This window comes from Brassica napus, chromosome C2 (assembly GCF_020379485.1).
Source record: "Brassica napus cultivar Da-Ae chromosome C2, Da-Ae, whole genome shotgun sequence".
In the NCBI taxonomy this organism is placed as follows: domain Eukaryota; kingdom Viridiplantae; phylum Streptophyta; class Magnoliopsida; order Brassicales; family Brassicaceae; genus Brassica; species Brassica napus.
In genome coordinates this window covers 34,799,148-34,818,422 of record NC_063445.1, presented here as the reverse complement: position 1 = coordinate 34,818,422, position 19,275 = coordinate 34,799,148, and the positions used below count along the sequence as shown (strand labels likewise).

At 37.5% G+C, this 19,275-nt stretch overlaps 2 protein-coding genes across 4 annotated transcripts; both read left to right on the top strand.

The window, feature by feature from the left end:
• Positions 1-13,027: 13,027 nt before the first annotated feature.
• Positions 13,028-13,699, top strand: LOC125582361. The gene has a single exon (XM_048749026.1). The coding sequence runs from the start codon at positions 13,028-13,030 to the stop codon at positions 13,697-13,699; it is 672 nt and encodes a 223-aa protein (XP_048604983.1).
• A 2,832-nt stretch (positions 13,700-16,531) lies between these two features.
• LOC106434384 lies at positions 16,532-19,132 on the top strand. 3 transcript variants are annotated; one of them, XM_048747775.1, is made up of 8 exons: positions 16,532-16,943; positions 17,301-17,372; positions 17,560-17,652; positions 17,987-18,040; positions 18,131-18,228; positions 18,424-18,548; positions 18,623-18,712; positions 18,798-19,132. In XM_048747775.1, the coding sequence occupies exons 1-6, from the start codon at positions 16,884-16,886 to the stop codon at positions 18,440-18,442; spliced, it is 396 nt and encodes a 131-aa protein (XP_048603732.1). In that variant the 5' UTR covers positions 16,532-16,883; the 3' UTR covers positions 18,443-18,548; positions 18,623-18,712; positions 18,798-19,132. The 3 variants fall into 3 exon arrangements, with proteins under 3 accessions (XP_048603732.1, XP_013730699.1, XP_013730698.1); XM_013875245.3 differs by having other exon boundaries at positions 16,623-16,943; positions 17,560-17,890; XM_013875244.3 differs by having other exon boundaries at positions 16,627-16,943; positions 17,285-17,372; positions 17,560-17,890.
• Positions 19,133-19,275: the final 143 nt, after the last annotated feature.

The following is a 19,275-nucleotide window of genomic DNA, read 5'->3' as shown; positions in this document are numbered from 1 at the left end:
GTTACGAAGAGACTCCATGGGCTACTCCACGCAAAAGGAACAGGCGTTCCACGGGCCAGTCCGAGAGCGATGATACTGACTAGGCAGTCTCCTAGTTCTATCTCCATTGTTATATCCGTTTGGACTCTTTCTATTTATGTTTCTGTTTCCTGCACTTGTTTATTATTTTGGCCTTTCCTCGAATTATTTTCTCACCAGGGATGGTGAGAAGTAAGTCTGGGGGAGGCGATTATCTGCTACTAATCGTTTACCTTTGGTTTTATGTTTAGAGTCAGTCCTCTTTGATGTCTTTATCGAGTCAGTTTGTTAAGATCGAGTCAGTCCAAACTTTATGGGAATCAAGACCTTATTCTATGATGTTTATTAACCACCCTCGTGCTCTAATTCATCTTATTCAGTGACCTTTGCAGAAGCGACAGATGCACATGTGGATCCAGAACACCCTGACATTACATCATCTTGTTCTCCAAAAGCTTTCAGCTTGCGAGGTTACTCTGGAAAGACTTAACTCCATCTAACTTGAACTTAATCTTGACTGCAATTCTTTTTGTTATGGGCGTTAGAATAGGGTTTAACGTGATCAACACTCATGACTTCTTATTCTTTTTATCCATCTTGCTGATCCTGAGTGGCTAGCTCATCTTTAGCTAGTACCCACCTTAAAACCCTAAAGCCTTTGTTCCACCCTCATTCATTTGTTATCCAGTATCTTATGTGCATATATTTACAAAAGGGTCGGAGAGGAAATGATCGACACAGTCTCTTACTCGTTGATGCAACATAATATTTTGGTGAAGAATAGGCGGAAGCACACAGAGCCACCGCTTCGCCGCCGATGATCTAACTTAGAAAAGAAGAGATACAAGAATGAATGGGAGGTCAAGAACTCCAGTGGCATGTCGCTATCACAATTGTTACCTCCTGCTTCGTCACCATCACCTATGTATTATTCAAAAAAAAAAAAATTAGGTTTATGTACTTCAGAATAAGGTGATGAAGAAGGAGAAGATTCTAAAAGAAAAGACAGACGCCACTGGTAAATTAGAAGGAGTATAAAGAAAAGAGATGAGAACCATGCAGATCAGAGCGACTGTTCCTAAAGAAGAATATTCAAAAACGAGTAGAGGCTGTGGACATCAATGGATCTATCCTCTCTTGCAATTTTGCGCGATATCTTGCATCCTCTATGAAATTTGGTAACCCCTAAACACTGATTAGCTCCACTTAAACACAAAAAGGCCTGTTTCATACCTAGACCGTTACTCTATCTAATGCATATGATGAGAAACTCACACTACTCTTAATTGAATATAAGGAGTTTTGTCTGGAAGGTTTTAACTTTGACAGGTATGAGATACAGAGTATGGAGCCGTTTTGAACAGCAGTCAGTGCGGTTCTTGGTAAGGATGTGTCGTTTTAGCTAAACTGCTTATATGGTTCAGAGATTCGTGGTTATTGTATGGTTGCTGAGAATAAGCGAGTTCCCACACTTTAAAACCTTTCTCTCGGTTCTTGGTACTTGATTTTGTTTGAGGACAAACAAGGATCTAAGTCTGGGGGAGTTGATATATTGTGTTTTTGGCACATTATACATATGTCTTACTAATGGTTTTCAAGGTTTTATCGAGTCTTTTTAGTCCCTTTTGAGTCACAACAGGTCTAGAGTTGTATTGGATGGGAAATGGACCAGCTAGAGGAAAAGAAGAGGAAAAAGTATGATTTGGAGTCTTTCGTGCAGAACAGCCAACCGGAGCAGCCTGAGTGCATGTTCCAGCGACATAGATAAAAAAAAAGTTTCCAAATATTTCGGGATTTGCCCTAGATTTCCTATTTCCTTCTTCTAGCCGCATGTGGCTCCTATATATATAGTTTCCTATTTACTATTTTAGAACTACCTCAGTTTTACGCAAGAAAGATCTGAGAGAGCTTGTGATTTGCGATTTGCTACTTGTAAGGGAGACGGCTCCATCTATCTCCTAGAGAAGATTATCATGAACCCTCTGATTTCTAATATTTATTATATGCAGTATTATTCAGAAATCATGCTTCTATGTTCTTGTGTTATGTATGAGTAGTCACCAAGTTAGTTTAGGGTTCTAGGGTTTTGGATTAGTGAGCTGAAGCATAGATAAGTCATCTTAAGATTGTCTATACTCATATCTTTTCTTATTGCTTGCATTGAACCGATCACTTAGTGCATGAATTAGGGTTAATCGATTTAGCTAACCGTTGATTGATAACCTGATATGCTTTGAATGAGCTTGCATCCCTAATCAGCGAGAGTAGATATTAGGGTTTATTGTGAACATATCGGACTTGATCTCTAAAGCTTGCTGGCGCGACATGATCCAAACGAGAGTTTAGGCATCATGACCGACCTGCAAAGGAATCGATATCACGAGAGTGGGTTGATTTAACTTGAGTGATCTGAGTTTAGACTTGTTATAAACTAAACTTGAATAATTGCTTGGTTCGCGAACTCCTTGCCTGAAAAGAAACCCTAGACTAGCGCCTTTAATCAATTAGAAAACAACCTAATCTTGTTACTTGTTCCTTACGTTATTTACATCTTCTTAAAACCCCTACTTCGTTTTAGCTTAATTCTGATCCCATAAAGATAAAGTGTGAACTGGTCCTCTGGAATTGAATCAAAAAATATTACAACTACACTGTTAACTTGACAGTAGATTAAGATCCAATTTTAGTGTATCAGCAATACCATATCCTATCTTAGCAACCAAATTCACCTAGCCAACAACTTAGCAAATTCTGCCTGACATTCCCCTCTACCAACCTCATTTCTTAACATAAATAAAAGTGAAGGCTTTACCTTGGGAGTATCGATTACAGGATGCAAGGATTTTCAAACAAATATCTGGATCTGCAGGTAAAAGTTAGTTCATATTTTTTCTCTCTATTAATTTCTCTCTTTAGTCAAAGTCTGCTTCTATTGCATGATCATTAACCAAGATTGGACAGGCTTCCATGAATCAAGCCTTAATGGAGGTTGCCACCAAGTCATGTTCACTTCTTTTTGACATATATCCAAGAATTCATGTGAATCAAACCTTGATGATTGCCGCCACCAAGTCCCGTTCGAAATATTTTTGTTGAAATCTTTATGAAGCAAGCCTTAATGGTTGTAGCCACCAAGTCATGTTCGGATTCCACCTAACTAACACCTATTATATATATATATATATAATTTTTTTATTTATATATATATAAATATATATATTTTTTTTGAAAATAAATATCTCTATCTATAAATCTAGGGTCGAAATAGAGAGAGAAAATGTGATAAATCTACACAAGACTTTACCTTCCAGACTTGTTTGAAGAATCTTATCTCATGTATACCAAGCCCCAAGACAGGCAGTTGTGTCAAGTTTAGTGTTGGAGGTCAGCTTTGGTTCCTTCAAACAATCTCAACAAGTGAGAATAGTTGACAGGTTGATCCACTTTAGTATCTTTAGTACTATCTGCAATCAGTAAGTCTAGAGTGGTGCTAAAGAGTGGTTAGATAACAAGCAAAAATCTAATAAGTTCATTATCTCATTCTTGACTCAATAAAACTCTTTTGAAAACATTTGATAAGACTCACAATAAACGGGATATCAGTAAACATCCCCCCGGACTTAAATTACACTGTCCCCAGTGTATATCCAAGCGGAGTTATGGTGAGAATTAATCATAAGTACACAATTTAACAAGTTAGAACGATATACCTGACCGGGTTAAGTGTCGATCGATGGAAAGGAGTTACCATTGGTCGCTGCAGGTGATGTACTGTCGATCGATATCGACATGCTCTCATCGGTCGATTTTATAACCGTCTACTCGGATTTTTTTTAATATTATTATTATTATTATTTTAGTTTAAACTAAATCCTAAATATTTTAAAACTAGAAATGGGTTGGCTCCCATTCAGCGCTTATTTTAAGTCTTGAGCTCGACTCGAGGCCTGATCTGTCTAATTATAAGGAAGAAGGCCTAAGTTTAAAGGCCTGCTAATTGGTGCTTTAGCCCAATAGTGTTTCACTCGTTGACCATTCACTGTAAATTCTTCTCCTTTATCGTTTATAAGTGTGATGACTCCATAATGTTTGACATCCACAACAGTGAAAGGACCTGACCAACGAGATCGGAGTTTTCCGGGAAACAGCGTAAGCCGAGAGTTATATAACATCACTTGATCATTTGGTTCGAAGTGCCTGGAGATGATCTTTTTTATCATGATATGCTTTCGTTTTCTCTTTATAGATCTTTGAAATCTCATAGGCTAAGTGTCTTATTTCATCCAGCTCGTTAAGCTGCATTAGTCTCCTTTCGGCAGCTGGTTTGATGTCGAAATTTAATAATAGCCAATGCTGCCTTATGTTCTAGCTCAACCGGTAAGTGACATGATTTTCCATAGAGTAGGTGAAATGGGGTTGTTCCTAGTGGGGTTTTGTATGCAGTTCGGTAGGCCCAAAGTGCATTGTCCAGTTTTCTAGACCAATCTTTCCTAGAAGTTCCTACGGTCTTTTCTAAGATTTCTTTGATCTGTCGATTTGAGACTTCTACTTGTCGACTTGTTTGCGGATGGTAGGGTGTAGCAACTCTGTGGTGAACTCCGTTCTTCCGGAGTAATCCGTCAAAAACTTTGTTAATAAAATGGGAGCCACCGCCGCTTATCACTATTCTAGGAACTCCAAATCTTGGAAAAATAATGCTCTTGAAAAGCTTGACAACTACAGATGCGTCATTTGTTGGGGAAGCTACTGCTTCGACCTATTTTGATACATAATCAACTGCGACTAGTATGTATTTGTTCCCGTACGAAGAAGGGAAAGGACCCATGAAATCTTTTCCCCAACAATCAAAGACTTCTACCTCTAGAATAGACTTCTGTTCCATTTCATGTCTTTTACTGATTTTTCCCCTTTGTTGGCATCTGTCGCATTGTGCTATGAATGCATGAGCATCGCGAAACTTGGTCGGCCACCAGAATCCAGCCTGAAGGATTTTTGACACCGTTTTAAAGGTTGCAAAATGTCCAGCGTTGTCGGATCCATTGCATTGGAATAAAATATCATGGATTTCAGTTTCGGCGACGCAACTTCTATATATCCCGTCAGAGCAATGTTTGTAGAGATATTGCTCGTCCCAGTGATATCTCTTAACTTCTCTTAAAAACTTCTTCCTTGTATACCCTCTCAACTCTTCGGGTTCTATCAGGAGCTAAATAGTTCACTATATGAGCGTACCAAGGTCTGCTCTTTGAACCTTGTCCGACTGCGTGCACTTCCCGATGCAGACTCTCATCTAGGGGGAATCATGGTCAGGGTGTGGCTCGTTGTATGCGACGTTTACTTTTATATCGAAGGTGAGGGTTATGGGATTTATTTCTTTATTTAGATCATCTAGGGTGTCGATTGACATAGCATTGTCGTCGTCGATCGACAGTTCCTCGGAAGTGAGACAAATATTTCCGAAGACTGAATCCGTTTGGTAAACGTTTTCCGTTGGTAAGAAATCATCGATAGGAACGTCATCTTCTATTCGTATCCGGGAAAGATGATCTGCAACTCCGTTTTCTACTCCTCTTTTATCTTTAATCTCGATGTCGAATTCTTGAAGTAGAAGGATCCATCACAGGAGTCGTGGTTTCGCATCTTTCTTTTGCATTAAATATTTAATTTCAGCGTGGTCAGTATGAACGATGACTCGCGAACCAACCAGATATTGATGGAACTTTTCAAATGCATAAAATACAGCAAGCAGTTCTTTTTCTGTTGTTGCGTAATTCCTTTGTGCCTCGTCGAGTGTTCGACTGGCATAGTAAACTGCATGTAGCTTTTGGTCTTTTCTTTGGCCTAGAACTGCTCCTACAGCGAAATCGCTTGCATCGCACATGATTTCGAAAGGAAGATTCCAGTCAGGTGCTTGTACGATGGGGGCAGTTATCAAGGCTTTATTTATTTCCTCAAAAGACTTTACGAATTCTGGTGAGAAGTCGAATATAACTTCTTTACAGAGGAGGGAGGTGAGAGGTCTAGCGATTTTGCTAAAATCCTGTATGAACCTCCTGTAAAATCCGGCATGTCCGAGAAAAATTCTCACGTCTTTTACGTTCGTGGGTACAGGCAGGCCGGTCATTACCTCAATCTTCGCCCGATCTACTTCTATGCCAGCAGCAGACACTTTATGTTCGAGGACGATTCCATCGTTAACCATAAAGTGGCATTTTTCCCAATTTAGAACGAGGTTCTTTTCTTCACATCTTGCCAGGCCTTTTCATAGGTTATCGAGACAGTTTTTGAAGCTGGATCCATATACGGAAAAATCGTCCATAAAGACTTCCATGAAATATTCTATCACATCTGTAAAGATTGACATCATGCATTGTTGGAAAGTGGCAGGGGCATTACAAAGACCGAATGGCATTCTGCGGTTTGCAAATTTTCCGTAAGGGCATGTAAAGGTGGTCTTTTCTTGATCGTCAGGATGTATAGGGATTTAGAAAAATCAAGAGTATCCGTCAAGAAAACAGTAGTATTGGTGATTTGCCAATCTTTCCATTTGATTAATGAAGGGTAAGGGAAAGTGATATTTTCTGGTGGCAGCGTTTAGCTTCCTATAATCGATACACATTCGAAGTCTAGTGACAGTTCGCGTGGGAATGAGTTCGTTTTTATAATTCTTAACCACTGTAATTCCGCTTTTCTTAGGTACAACATGCACGGGGATCACCCAGTTGCTATCCGAAATTGGGTAGATGATTCCAACATCTAGAAGTTTGATAATTTCCTTCTTAACAACTTCTTTCAAGTTCGGGTTTAGCCTTCTTTGATGTTCCACTGACGATTTGGAATCGTCTTCCAAGTGAATCCGGTGCATGCACAGATCTGGAGAGATACCAGGAATATCCTCGAGAGAGTATCAGAGGGCTTTCCTATACTTGCGCAGTTTATTTAATAACAACGTAAGTTCTTCGTTGGTTAGGTTTTCATTTACGATTACGGGATAAGAATTATTGTAGAGAAAAGCATACTTGAGTCCGGCGGGCAATTGCTTTAACTCAATTTTTGGTGCTTTTTCGGGATTCCAATTCTCTAGAGGGGATGGTTGTCGATCGACGGCGGCCTTTAAATATCGATCGATGTTGATTTCCGAATCATCATCCTCCATATCATCGACATTTGCTATTTCTATACTTCCGTCCATTAATCCCGCGTATTCATCAGCTCTGATGTCGATGCTAAATGTTTCCCCTTCGGTAGATGTGAGCACTTTTTTCCGGGGATCATGTGAGCATTGGTCTATGAAGGATTCTTCAGCCAATTCAGAGATATCGTCCACGTAAGAGGCTTGTTTATCGATTAAGGGTCGTTTTATCAGTTTTTCCATATCAAAGGTCATTGGAATGTTTCCATTGTTTAAACTTATCCGACCTTCCTTGACGTCGATGATTGCACCAGCAGTAGCTAAAAATGGTCTACCTAAGATGAGGGGATCTTCTGGTTCATTCTGGTATTTCAACACAACGAAATCCGTTGGTACATGACAGTCGTTAATTCTTATCGGCACGTCATCTAGTACTCCCTCAGGTACTCTAACGGATCTATCAGCAAGAACCAAAATTATTTCAGCGGGTTTGAACTCGTCGTATCTCAGGGATATCGCGACAGAGTGCGGCATGAGATTTACGCTAGATCCTAGGTCACAAAGGGATCGAGAAAAACTCTTGTCTCGTATGGTGCAATCTAGAACAAAACTGCCCATATTAGGTCTATTGATCAGGGTTTCGCCTTAGATTATTGCACTTACTTCCTCTAAAATCATCTTGACGCTGTGTTCTGCAGCTGGGAAGCTGTTGGATACCATGTCTTTTACATATTTCTTAATCGAAGATGAAACTTTTATGGCATCACTTAGTGGCATTTTCAACGTGATTTTATCGAATGCTTTCTTGCATATCGCTTTATCCAATTCTCACTTAGTTTGCGTCCTGTTAGGAGGAAAGGGTGGCAAAGTCCTATACACTCTCTCTACTGCCGGCTTGGTAGGAGTCGAGCGTCGATCGACATTGTTTTCATTCTGTCGATCGATATTTACCGTAGTCGGTCGATAGACATTATTCCCTTCTTGTCGATCGATTTCCACATCTTCTTCCGACTCCCCCTCTTCTTCATCGAGGTTAATCGTTGACTTTTCAGCTTCAGGGGGTTTTCTGCAGAAATGATTTCTACAGTACTCGGGAAAGGTGTTTTCCGCTTCTTAGTGACACAGCACAAACTTGACGTCTCGGGTTGGTGTCAGTTTTTCTAGGAAGGAATCCTTCATCCCTTCTGACAAACCCAGCGTTATGCAACTTGGCTATCCAATTTATTCACATGGTCACTCAAAGTTTCAAACTTATCATGTAAATCAGAATACACGGAATCCATTTTTTCATCGAGAATCACACTCATTTTCTGCTGGCCTTTTAGAACTTGCCCCATCATATATTCCAGCCTGCTCTTATGAGTTTGTTCTGCCTTGTAGGTCCTTGTGAAGCTCATGTTTCGCTGCTGATCGGCAAGTCTTTGTTCGCGAAAGCCAGTTTCATCGATGAGGTCTACAAGCTCTTCTTCATCTCCTTCACGTAGAAAATTCTGACTCTCATCGGCAGACCGAACTTGCTCATCTCCAATCACAAAAGCATGAACTAAATCTTACGTTTCTTTCACCTCAGATATCCGATCTCCATTCGAATTCTCGGCCATCTTCCTCCTCTCGAGATCAGTCTTCTTGGCACTAGTGCTAGACGCCACATTTTCAATGAGCCTCGTAGAATCTTCAGGTGTCTTGGTTTTGAAGTTCCCTTGACTCGCAACGTCCAAAGTCGCTTGGTATGTCCAGTCGAGACCTCTGAAGAAAATATCAAGTAGCTGGATTTCGGGAAAACCATGGTGTGGGCAGTCTTGCTGGTAGGCTTTGAATCTCAACCAAGAAGCCTTAAAAGCTTTAGTAGTGCCTTGAGAAAAATTATAGATCTTATTCCTAAATTCCTCGGTTCGTGCATCATCGAAGAAGTTGTTGAGGAAGACGCTTTTGATATCACTCCAGCAAGTCAAAGATCCTGGCTGCAATTGTTTTAGCCAGTGCCTCGCATCTCCAGCAAGGGAGTGCGGGAAGAGTTTGCAAAATAGGTAGTCTTCAGAGACTCCATGCACCTTGATGTTAGACACAAAGTCCTCAAGTGCTTCGATATGGTCTATGGGGTTTTCATGAGGAAGACCATGAAAGGGGTGCTGACTTACTAGAGAGAAATATTTGGGTTTCAGTTCAAAGTCTTTTCCTTGAATTGCTGGAGGACGGATCGCAGACCTGTTAGTGTAGAACCGATCAGGCATGTCGCAATCTCCAAGCGTTCGGTGATGCTCCGGTCCAGCATTCAAAACAACAGCTACTCCAATAGGAATTGGAGCTCTATGTCTATAATTAATTTGGTTTGATGCATTGCATACTCGACCTTTTTGATCTCCTAGAATTACTTTTTCATTGTTGAAACAGGTAAGAACATACTTACTTTCTTCCAGCAGGATGGCGTCGATCGATATTGTCTATCGACTTTTCGGTTGACCCGTCGCTCGATGTTGTTGTCTGAGCGTCGATCGATTTTTGTGTCGACCCGTCGCTCGATGTTGTTGTCTGAGCGTCGATCGATTTCGGGCCGAAATTCATGTCTTCCATCTTAAGTACCTGTGTCAGCAGGGAAAGAGGAAAAACTTAAGCAGATTCAGTAACAAAATCTAGACTATATTCTAAACTTAATCTAATGGTAATAAGAAAGAGTCCCCGGCAACGGCGCCAAATTTAATATCATTCAAATTACCCTAAGGAGTGAATTACTCTCTCAAATAAGAGGTTCAGATGTAGTACTTAGGGATCGAATCCACAGAGACTTTAGGATTACACAATAGATTTATAGTATTCAAATTAAGACTAGATTAAATGATTTATAGGTTTTGAAGCAGTAAATGAATTGGTGAGCAAAATAATTGCTCGATTGATTTGATTTGACGTTGTTAACAGTTGGGAGAATAGTTAGATTCAAGTATGTTCTAAGGTATGATAAGTAATACTTAAGTTGGGTCTTTAGGGGTTATTGATATTAATTGTTCTTCAATTCAAACTAAGATATAATCAATCTGATTATCTAATATGGATCTCGGATTTGAACTATCGTATGTTAATTGCGAGAAAGTGTCGATCGATGATTCGTTAAGAACATCGATCGATACACCTTTCAAAATATCGATCGACAGAGCTGTCGCTGCGTCGATCGATGCTTCTTCCAGAAAGCTTTACGGAGAGGTTTAATTTATATTCTCTAACTCACTAGATCAACTCTCTTCTGTATCTAGTCAGTTAGATCATACTAGTTTATTTTCAGGTATTGGGTCAAACAATGGCTTGATCCCAATTAATCCTAAGGTCTAAGTTTAAAGGGTGATCAATGCTAAACTTAGCTTTAAGAACAACTAGACGAAGAACTATGTTTTTAAACACCCTAGCAACAGTTTAATTCAGTATTACATGTATCAACCTATTGAGAAACCTAAACCTAACAGCACGAACTACTCAGATATATTTATACAGCACATAGTTATGATGGTCTGAATAATACTCAATAGATAAATAAAAACAGAATAGAGTAAGAAACAAAGGGATTTCAAGATCTTCCCTCTCTCAAGGTGTACAGATCTCTCTCTTCAATCCTAAGCTCTCTCTTTATAGAATAGTATGAAGCATAGCCGTTAACAATGGCTTAGAAACAGTAAAATAGGGTTTCAGGTCGTCCAGGGGTATATTGGTAATATGTGGTGATTTCTGGGCCTAAATTGGTCACGAAACAGGCTTGGCCTGTTTTCTGGAATCACTGTCGACCGATACCAATGATGTTTCATCGATCGACAGTCCTTCATCTCCTCGACAACTTCCTCTCGCGAGGCAGACTGACCACTCTTCAGTAAACCGGGCATAACCTCTGCTACAAGATGTTGATTGACCTCAACCTGGTGGCATTGGAAAGCTAACTCAAAGATATAGCTTGTGTCAAAAGAGGATCTCAATCTAACGGTGGAAAGGTCTCCATCCATAGCTAAACATATGATGCGTCTGTGCAGTTCTGCACCACAAAAGGTTCCAAAATCACCATATTTCTCCAGAACGTACCTGAACCTGTAAATACTCTAAATAGACTCTATATAGTAGTAAATATATATTAAAACACTTATATACCATGGCTGAAAGTGGGTAAAATCCATGGTATATCGTATTTTATGTATTTTTACTATTATTATTAGAAATATGTATTTTTGACAAACTGATATTGAAAATTATAAAGACTTTAGTTTTAGTAATATATAAAAATTTATATAAAACTTTTTTTTGTAAGTGTTATCAATGTATTATTATAGTTAATTTTTGACATAATAAAATATATATTGTCTAAAATGACATAATATAATAATTTTACATTTAGTATAATTAATTAATGACTATTACTATCAAAAGTTTATATTATTTTCTTATTTGAATTTCATTTAAATTTATTCATGTATTATATTTTGAATATAAAATGTATACTTATTGTATTTATTATATTTATTATATTTATTAGTATTTTTAAAATAATTAGTTTTAATTATAATAATATATAACAATTTAAGCATTTATATAAATTATTTCAAATTTATACAATGTATTGAACCACTTTTATCTGTTTATACCATTCAACCATCTATTTTATATTTCTATATCTATGTGATCCGCATTTATACCGCTAGATATGCTAGATTCACTTTTGTTCCACTCGATCTACTAAATCCGCGCTGCTTTATCCACTTTTCTTACTCAAAAACAGGAAATCAGGCTTGGAGACTTTTATTATGTCATTCCTATCGTAGTAACCGATTTTTTACGTACTTAATTTGCTTGTCAATGAATCATATAAAAGAGATGTTGTCAGGCTCTGGAGATGGAGCAATGAATATAATCCTGGTTTGTCAATGGAAAAAACATGGTACCTCATGCGTGGAGCACACCCTTAGGTGGACTGGCACCGAGGTATTTGGTTTCAACACAACACCCCCAAAGTTTTCTTTTACAGCTGGGATAGCGATTCAAAATAGATTTCCTACTAGAGATCGTATTTCACAGTGGAACAGAGGGGTTTTGACATTGTGCGGTTTATGCAAAACAAAGCCAGAAACAAAAACCATAACTGCCGATATTTTGAAGAAGTTTGGAAAAATCTCACACACAAACTACTGTCCACGCAGTATTCAAAAGATTGAGAATTTATAATGATACTCCTTAGGAGAAGTAAGGTTGAGCTATTCCTCCCCAGATATGTTTTTTAAGCTTCCATATATGCTATTTGGAAGGAATTGTATGGTAGAAAGTTTGGTGAAGCGGGTAATTCAGATGTTAGTTTTATTAAACTCATCGACAAACAGGTCAAAAACCATATTTCAAGTTGGAAAACAAGGGAGGATTCAATCTATCGGAAGGCCATGGCAACATGGTTCCTTTTTAGATAACAAAAGATATGATGTAAACCAAATAGTTTTGGTTTTCTCAAACAAGAGCAATTGTGCTGTAAAAAGATTTTTTTGGTTAAATTAATTTAACTTTCTTTCAAAAAAATGAACCCAAGCTGAAATTTGGAATTATCACCATGTTTTGTAGCGTTTCCTCAGTAGACAATAGTCATAACATGAATTAACTTGTTGCATATAATATTCATATAAACGTGTTTCTCGAAACTGAAGTTACACAACCTAGCATCACTGAACTTCAAGCATTTGTTTGGAAAGTGAACGCACCTCAGAAAATTCGCCATCTTATATGGCAATTAATTTCAGGACAGGTAGCAGTAACAAGGAACTTAATACGTCGCAATCTGCGGTGTGATAATTACTGCCCAAGAAGTGGAGAGCCAGAGGAAAATGTAACCCACGCGATCTTTGAATGTCCACCAGCGTTACAAGCATGGGAACTATCATCTACGCCGTCAAACCCCCAAACTCTCCCCATACCGAGTATGTACGCCAATATGGACTACCTTTTTGGAGGAAAAATACAATTAGAAGGCCAGAAGATGATAGAGACCCTTACCCCTGGATAATCTGGTACATATGGAAGGCGAGGAATGATAAGCTATTCAGGGGGATTGACAGGGACCCTTTGGAACTGGTCAGGTATGCAGAGAGTGAATGTCAGGCTTGGTATAATGCTAAGGAGTCTATACCTAATCCCCCACAGGCACCAAACACTGAAGTGGTACAAGCCTTAAACTTGAATAATATGTGTATGGTGGATGGCTTTTGGACATCCACAGATCTTTTCAGTGGAATTGGATGGGTATGGAAGGATAACACGGGAAAGATCCAACTTATGGGAACACGGAACTTAAGGAGGCGGGAGACAGCACTACACTCGGAATTGGAAGCATTGAAATGGGCACTGGAAAGCATGCTTCAACATTCAAACTGCCAACACTTTGGAACATATTGCAAGGACCTGATAGCCATGATAAAGGAACCCCAAGCCTGGCCAAACTTTTCAATGGAGCTGGAAGCCATTCAATTATCCTCATGTGTTATTCGGATTTCAAGATCACCTACGTGCCAAGAACACAGAATGAAATTGCTGATTCTTTAGCTAGGAATGCTCGATCTTTTCATAGATCTCTTTGTTTTATTGGTTGTTCTATTCCGGTCTCGTTACCCAGACCACCTCATGTTTGAGTAATAGAATAGCCGTTTGTTGACAAAAAAAAACGTGTTTCTGGTAAGACAAAACAAAGGTTGATTTAACTCTATAATACGAAAAACTAGGGTTGGTCCGCCCTACGGGGGATATATTTTACTTGTGATCTAGGTTATTATTTTTTATATGATTTTATGGTTTGTGTTTTAGGTTTGCATTTGCAAAAGATGTGTATGATAATGATTTTTGTCTTTTATGAAAAACATTAGTTGTTTCGATATTAAAGAGATGTGCCATTGATATGCTCTGAGAGCTTCAAATGGTCTTCATGCTGTTTCATTTTACAAAACTTTGATCCCATATTTGGTGGATTATTTGTGGTTTGTAATATTTTAAGTTGGGAAGGATTGGGTTGTGGATAAATTTTTGTGTGTATGTTATAAGAGTAATCACTTTATATGTTGAAATCATAGTCTTTCGAAATGTTTTTGGAGTGGAAATGGTGATTATTTGAAGTTGTATTTCTTATTAAAAGTAGATTGTTATATTGAATGCGAAGAAGGTAGTCAAGCAAAGCTAATCAAAATAGTGGTCGATGAGTGTAGACACTTGTTACTCACCGTAAAACTAACTCCAAGAACTTCTCCATTTGTGTATAGTAATAACAATCACGGCTACGATTTTCCAGATTATTGAGATGACACTTTCTTTGTGGCATTATAAAGATTATATTAGTTTCATAACATTTCTTTTTCAATATAGAGACGTTGCGTAATGAACGTTTGTTGGCATTGAGATATACTATTTTATTAATTAAAAAAAATTTTTGCTAAAATTTATTAATTTAAGTTGTTGGTTTGTAAGTAATTTTTGTTTTCAATTTTTGCTTTTATGGCATCACCATGTGAGTTGTAATGTCATTTGCAGTTGAATAATTTGTATCTTGATTAACCTTGAATGCTATTAATAAATCCTACAGCAATAGTCCCTCGGACTCAGAAAATTATAACAAAAATGGCTAACCCAATAGCGGATTCCACACCTGCCACCGTTGTAACCAATGAAGAAAATACTTGACTCGTATCATCCGAAGAAATGAAAAATACCAAAAAGTTCAAATTCACAGCTAATAACATTGATTCAATTGGCATTGACATAGTAGAAATAATTCGTCTATGTTATCCACCAAAATATGCACTTTAGACTCATGTTTGTCATAAATATATACTTACCCTGTTTTAGAATATATACTATAAAACAAACGCATCACCAACCCCCTAAAAAATTGTCAAAAAAGCAACAATTTTCATGTAATTGATAGTCACTAAAAATAAGTATTTTCCGACACACAGCCTTGAAAATGAACGAATAAAAAACAAATAACAGTACTGGCACAAAAAGAAAGCTGCTCAGGCTTGTTCTTTTCAAAAATCTTGTAGCATTCTGCATTGTTTGTTGGGTATGCATAACCATGCACCACCCTACAACAAATGTGGGAGAGTAAATCAACACTAACTAACCTATCCAATATCGTTGAGAAACAAACAAAAAGGTAGCAGGATTTTGAACACAAAAAGGAGTACACCTCCTTAAGAGAACATGATAAATCAAAAATGAATAAACTCTCTTAGATATTGCTCCAGGCACTTGATCAGCAGAGTAAGATAAGTCTTGGACAGTTATACACAATATAGCGTGTGTGTGTTAATGCCATTGGACGGTCAATCATTGTATCCACCTGGAAGAAGGATACCTAATGATTTTGCTGAGCTTCGATAAATTTCTACTTCAACCATATGGTTACCGTTCTAAAACGGCTGCAAAAGAAAAACATAGAAAGCGAAGGTCAACGGTTTATGACTGTGTTTTCAAACTCTTCATATTGATTAACCGTGGGTTTTTCTTGTTATCTCCTCCCTGCCTAAGAGCTTGATCCTCCATTCCTCCTGAAAAGACATTGATGCTCTGTTTATTACGGCAAGGTGGCACTTTGAAGGTGCTTTGCTTTGTGAAGGGTTGGCCGTCGCGTTGGCCCATATTTTTGTAGATCTTTTAACCATTTAATTATTTAGAGGTTGTTAGGTTTTGAAAAAAGAAATCTGAGAATATCTGTTGTTGGAGACATGAAACATGAACATGTGATTGATTTTCCTATGTTAGCAGATTTTGTAATGATGTTCGCTAGCTTTACCTTCTTTTTTCTAACGGTTGTTTGGCTTAATAAGTTGTTAATAGCTACACTGTTGTTAATTTCTTTGCTTTCAGAGGGACTTGAAAATAATTGAATCCAATGTAAAAAAAAAAAAAAAAAAAAAAAAAAAAAAATTGAATCCAATGTATCTGAAATGGATTCGGATAATAGTACCCAAAGTAACCATATTACCCGATTCGGTTCGGGAATTTTGTATTCAAACTATCCAAAAATATAAAAAAATAACCAAAAATACTCACTATATACGGTTTTGTTTGAGTATTTTTTTATCCAAACTATCATATTTTATCCAAAAATACATAAAAGTATTGAAAATAACTAATATCTTTAATTTATAATTTAAATGTAAATTATTAAAAATAATTATAAATAATATTTGTAAATATATATTTACATTTCAGATATCTTCGGATACTTATTCGGTTCTCGGTTCGGATCCCGAACGGGTATCCGAATGCCCAGGCTTAGCCCATACATAACAAACCTGATTTAATGAAACTTAGAGTTTTATTTAAATGGACACGTGGCGCAACGTAGGAGGTCGACTTTCTGATATGGAGTCTCATATGGCAGTTTTAGGAGTGAGTAAAACACTAGTTTATAAAATAAGACAGGGTACGGAATCATCCTAGCTATATTGTAATTTGGGAGTGTTCAAAAAAAAAAAAAAATGGGAAAAAAATGCTTAGTAGTAGATTTTTGTTTTGATGTGTTTTCCACTATTTTTCAATTTATGTTTATTAATATTGAACAAAGCATATTTCCTGGGGAAAAGCATCTGCAAAAGAGCATCTTTTCTTCATCTTCTCTTTTTAAAATTTGAAGAAAGGCACAATAAAACCCTAAATAAAATTCCCCCCATTTACCAGCTGCCTCATTTTTGTTCGATTCTCCTTCCGCCGAGTAAAACGCCGTTACTGAATCATGAGGGGACGCAAACGCGCCGCTGTTTCCGAATCGTTTCCCGAAGCCAACCAATCTCCCGTGAGCTTCTTCCTTTTTTTCTCGTTAACAAGTCAGATTTAAAAGTTGACACTTTGGGTATTCTTGATTAGTAACGTTTTAGCAAGCTCTCTATAGGTATTGGGTGACTTGTATGAATATAAAGTCTCCATCTTTCAATCCAAGTAGTAGCTGAAGCAGTTGGTTTGGTTTTTTATTTTATTTTTTTTTTCTTTTAATTTTGAGGTTTAACTTTTATTGGAACTGAATCTGTGGCCTCAATCCCATATTCAGTTTAAGAATGCAAAACCAGTGGAAGGAACCTTTATTGTTTGTATGACTTCAACAAGAAACTAATTATGCTTCAATGTATAATCAATCAGTTGGGTGCAAATGCAGCTGAAGAATCATCCTGATGAACTCTGGGAAAATGGGATGAATGACTACATTAGCCATGCTTCCAACATTCTGGTAATAAATATTCTACAGTTACATCATGATACTTTTTTTTTTCACAACATGAAAAGTATATTTGGTTAGGGTATGGTTTTGTCTATTGCTGGGTTTATTTTTTCAGTTTTGAAAGGATAAAGTAGCTAACCGCCCCTTGAGTGTCTTGCTTCTTTTGGTTACTTCACGTCCATTTTCTCTCTTGCAGGAAAAGTTTAAAGATGTTGTCAACTGGCTAAAACAAAGTAAGGGAAGGGGGGATAATGTATCCCCTGAATCTACTGGAGCAGAGAAGAAACAGGTGGGTGAAGTCGAGAATAACTACGTTAAACCAGCTTCAAATAACAGCCTCTTTGCTTCAAACACTCAACCTGGCATCTTCTCCACCAATCAATCTTCCAATTTTTCCAGCAGTCCATTTGGTTTAGCATCCAATAGTCAAACTGGATCTTTTAGTAGTGGCCAGTTTGGTCTAGCCAAAAGCAATAGCCAACCTTCTTTCTCATTTTCTAATAATCAAAATCCTTTTTCATCCGGAGGTATCTAGATACTTTTGCCATTTAAAGAATCATTTTCTGGACAATAGTTTATATCACAGAGACCTAACCTCTAATTTCCTTGTTTTCTGGTATTAGTTACTCCAGTTTCCATACCTACAAAGCGGGATTCCCCAGAAGATGCAGACGGTGGTGAGCTTATCACTATTCTTCCTGCTTCATAACCATTCGTCTTTGAAAGATTATGCTGTGAATTACCTGTTTTCTTTCTCAAATCTGCAGAAGATGAAGAACCTCAACCGAGCAGCCCATCTGTCAGAAAGACCGAAGAGAAGGGTGTTACTGTGGTCCATGAAGTCAAATGCAAACTTTATGTCAAGGTAATAATCAAAGTAATATGAATAACGTATGTATGCAAACCATTAAGGGTGTCATCATCAAAGTCGTCTTAGGTGTCATAGGCTTGTAAAAGAGTTTATTCTCTCTGTCTCTACTTTAGTTACCTTGATGATCTGTTCTTGCTGTGACTGTAGTAATTGGTTGATTATAACCTGTGTATCAATGTTATTATGCAGTCAAAGACCCAACAGATAAAGGTGCATGGAAAGATAAAGGAGCTGGGAATCTCTGCATAAAATGCAAAGAAGGCGTCGACAAGGGGACAAAAGAATCTAAACCCACAATCCTTGTCCGAAACGATGTATGATTTCAATACAAATACACAGTTAACTTCCAACTTTGGTCCATAGATTTTAAACTGATTTTGTTAACTAGGTCGGGAAGCTGCTTCTTAATGCTCTACTGTACGCTGGAATCAAGACGAGTGCACAGAAGAACGCACTTGTTGCAATATTTCACTCCTCGGTAAATGAGAATCTGCTGAAGCTTTTTCTTTAGCGTTTTCATGGTGGTTTGGTAGTTTCTCTGATTTTTATCTAACCTGCAACAGGAGGATTCCAACGAGAATGTAACACCTAGAACCTTTCTGATAAGGACAAAGACAGCAGAGGCTAGGGATAAGTTAGCAACAGCCATCCAAGAATACGCACCTTCTTCATAAAAATGCCCTAACCCTTTTTATATCTTGTGGAGCCATCCACTATATTTTTGTTCTCCCTTGATCTGTAATACTAGAACTGGTCTTAAGATTAACACAAGGCTTGATAAGGGGATGATAAGATTGTTGTATTGATTGAGAGAAAGAGCCAAAGTTACTTAAATTTATATACATTAACTTATGAAATTTGATCATAATTTTTTTGGATTGATATAAATTTTCATGAATTTGTATTACTTCTTTTCTATCATTTTTTGTAAAATAAATATAGAATCTATTTATTTTCTAAATGATATAGCATGATTATTTATGTTTTGCTTTCAAATTAAAAAGAAAATAATTCTGAATTATAGTTTTGAACATATAATTT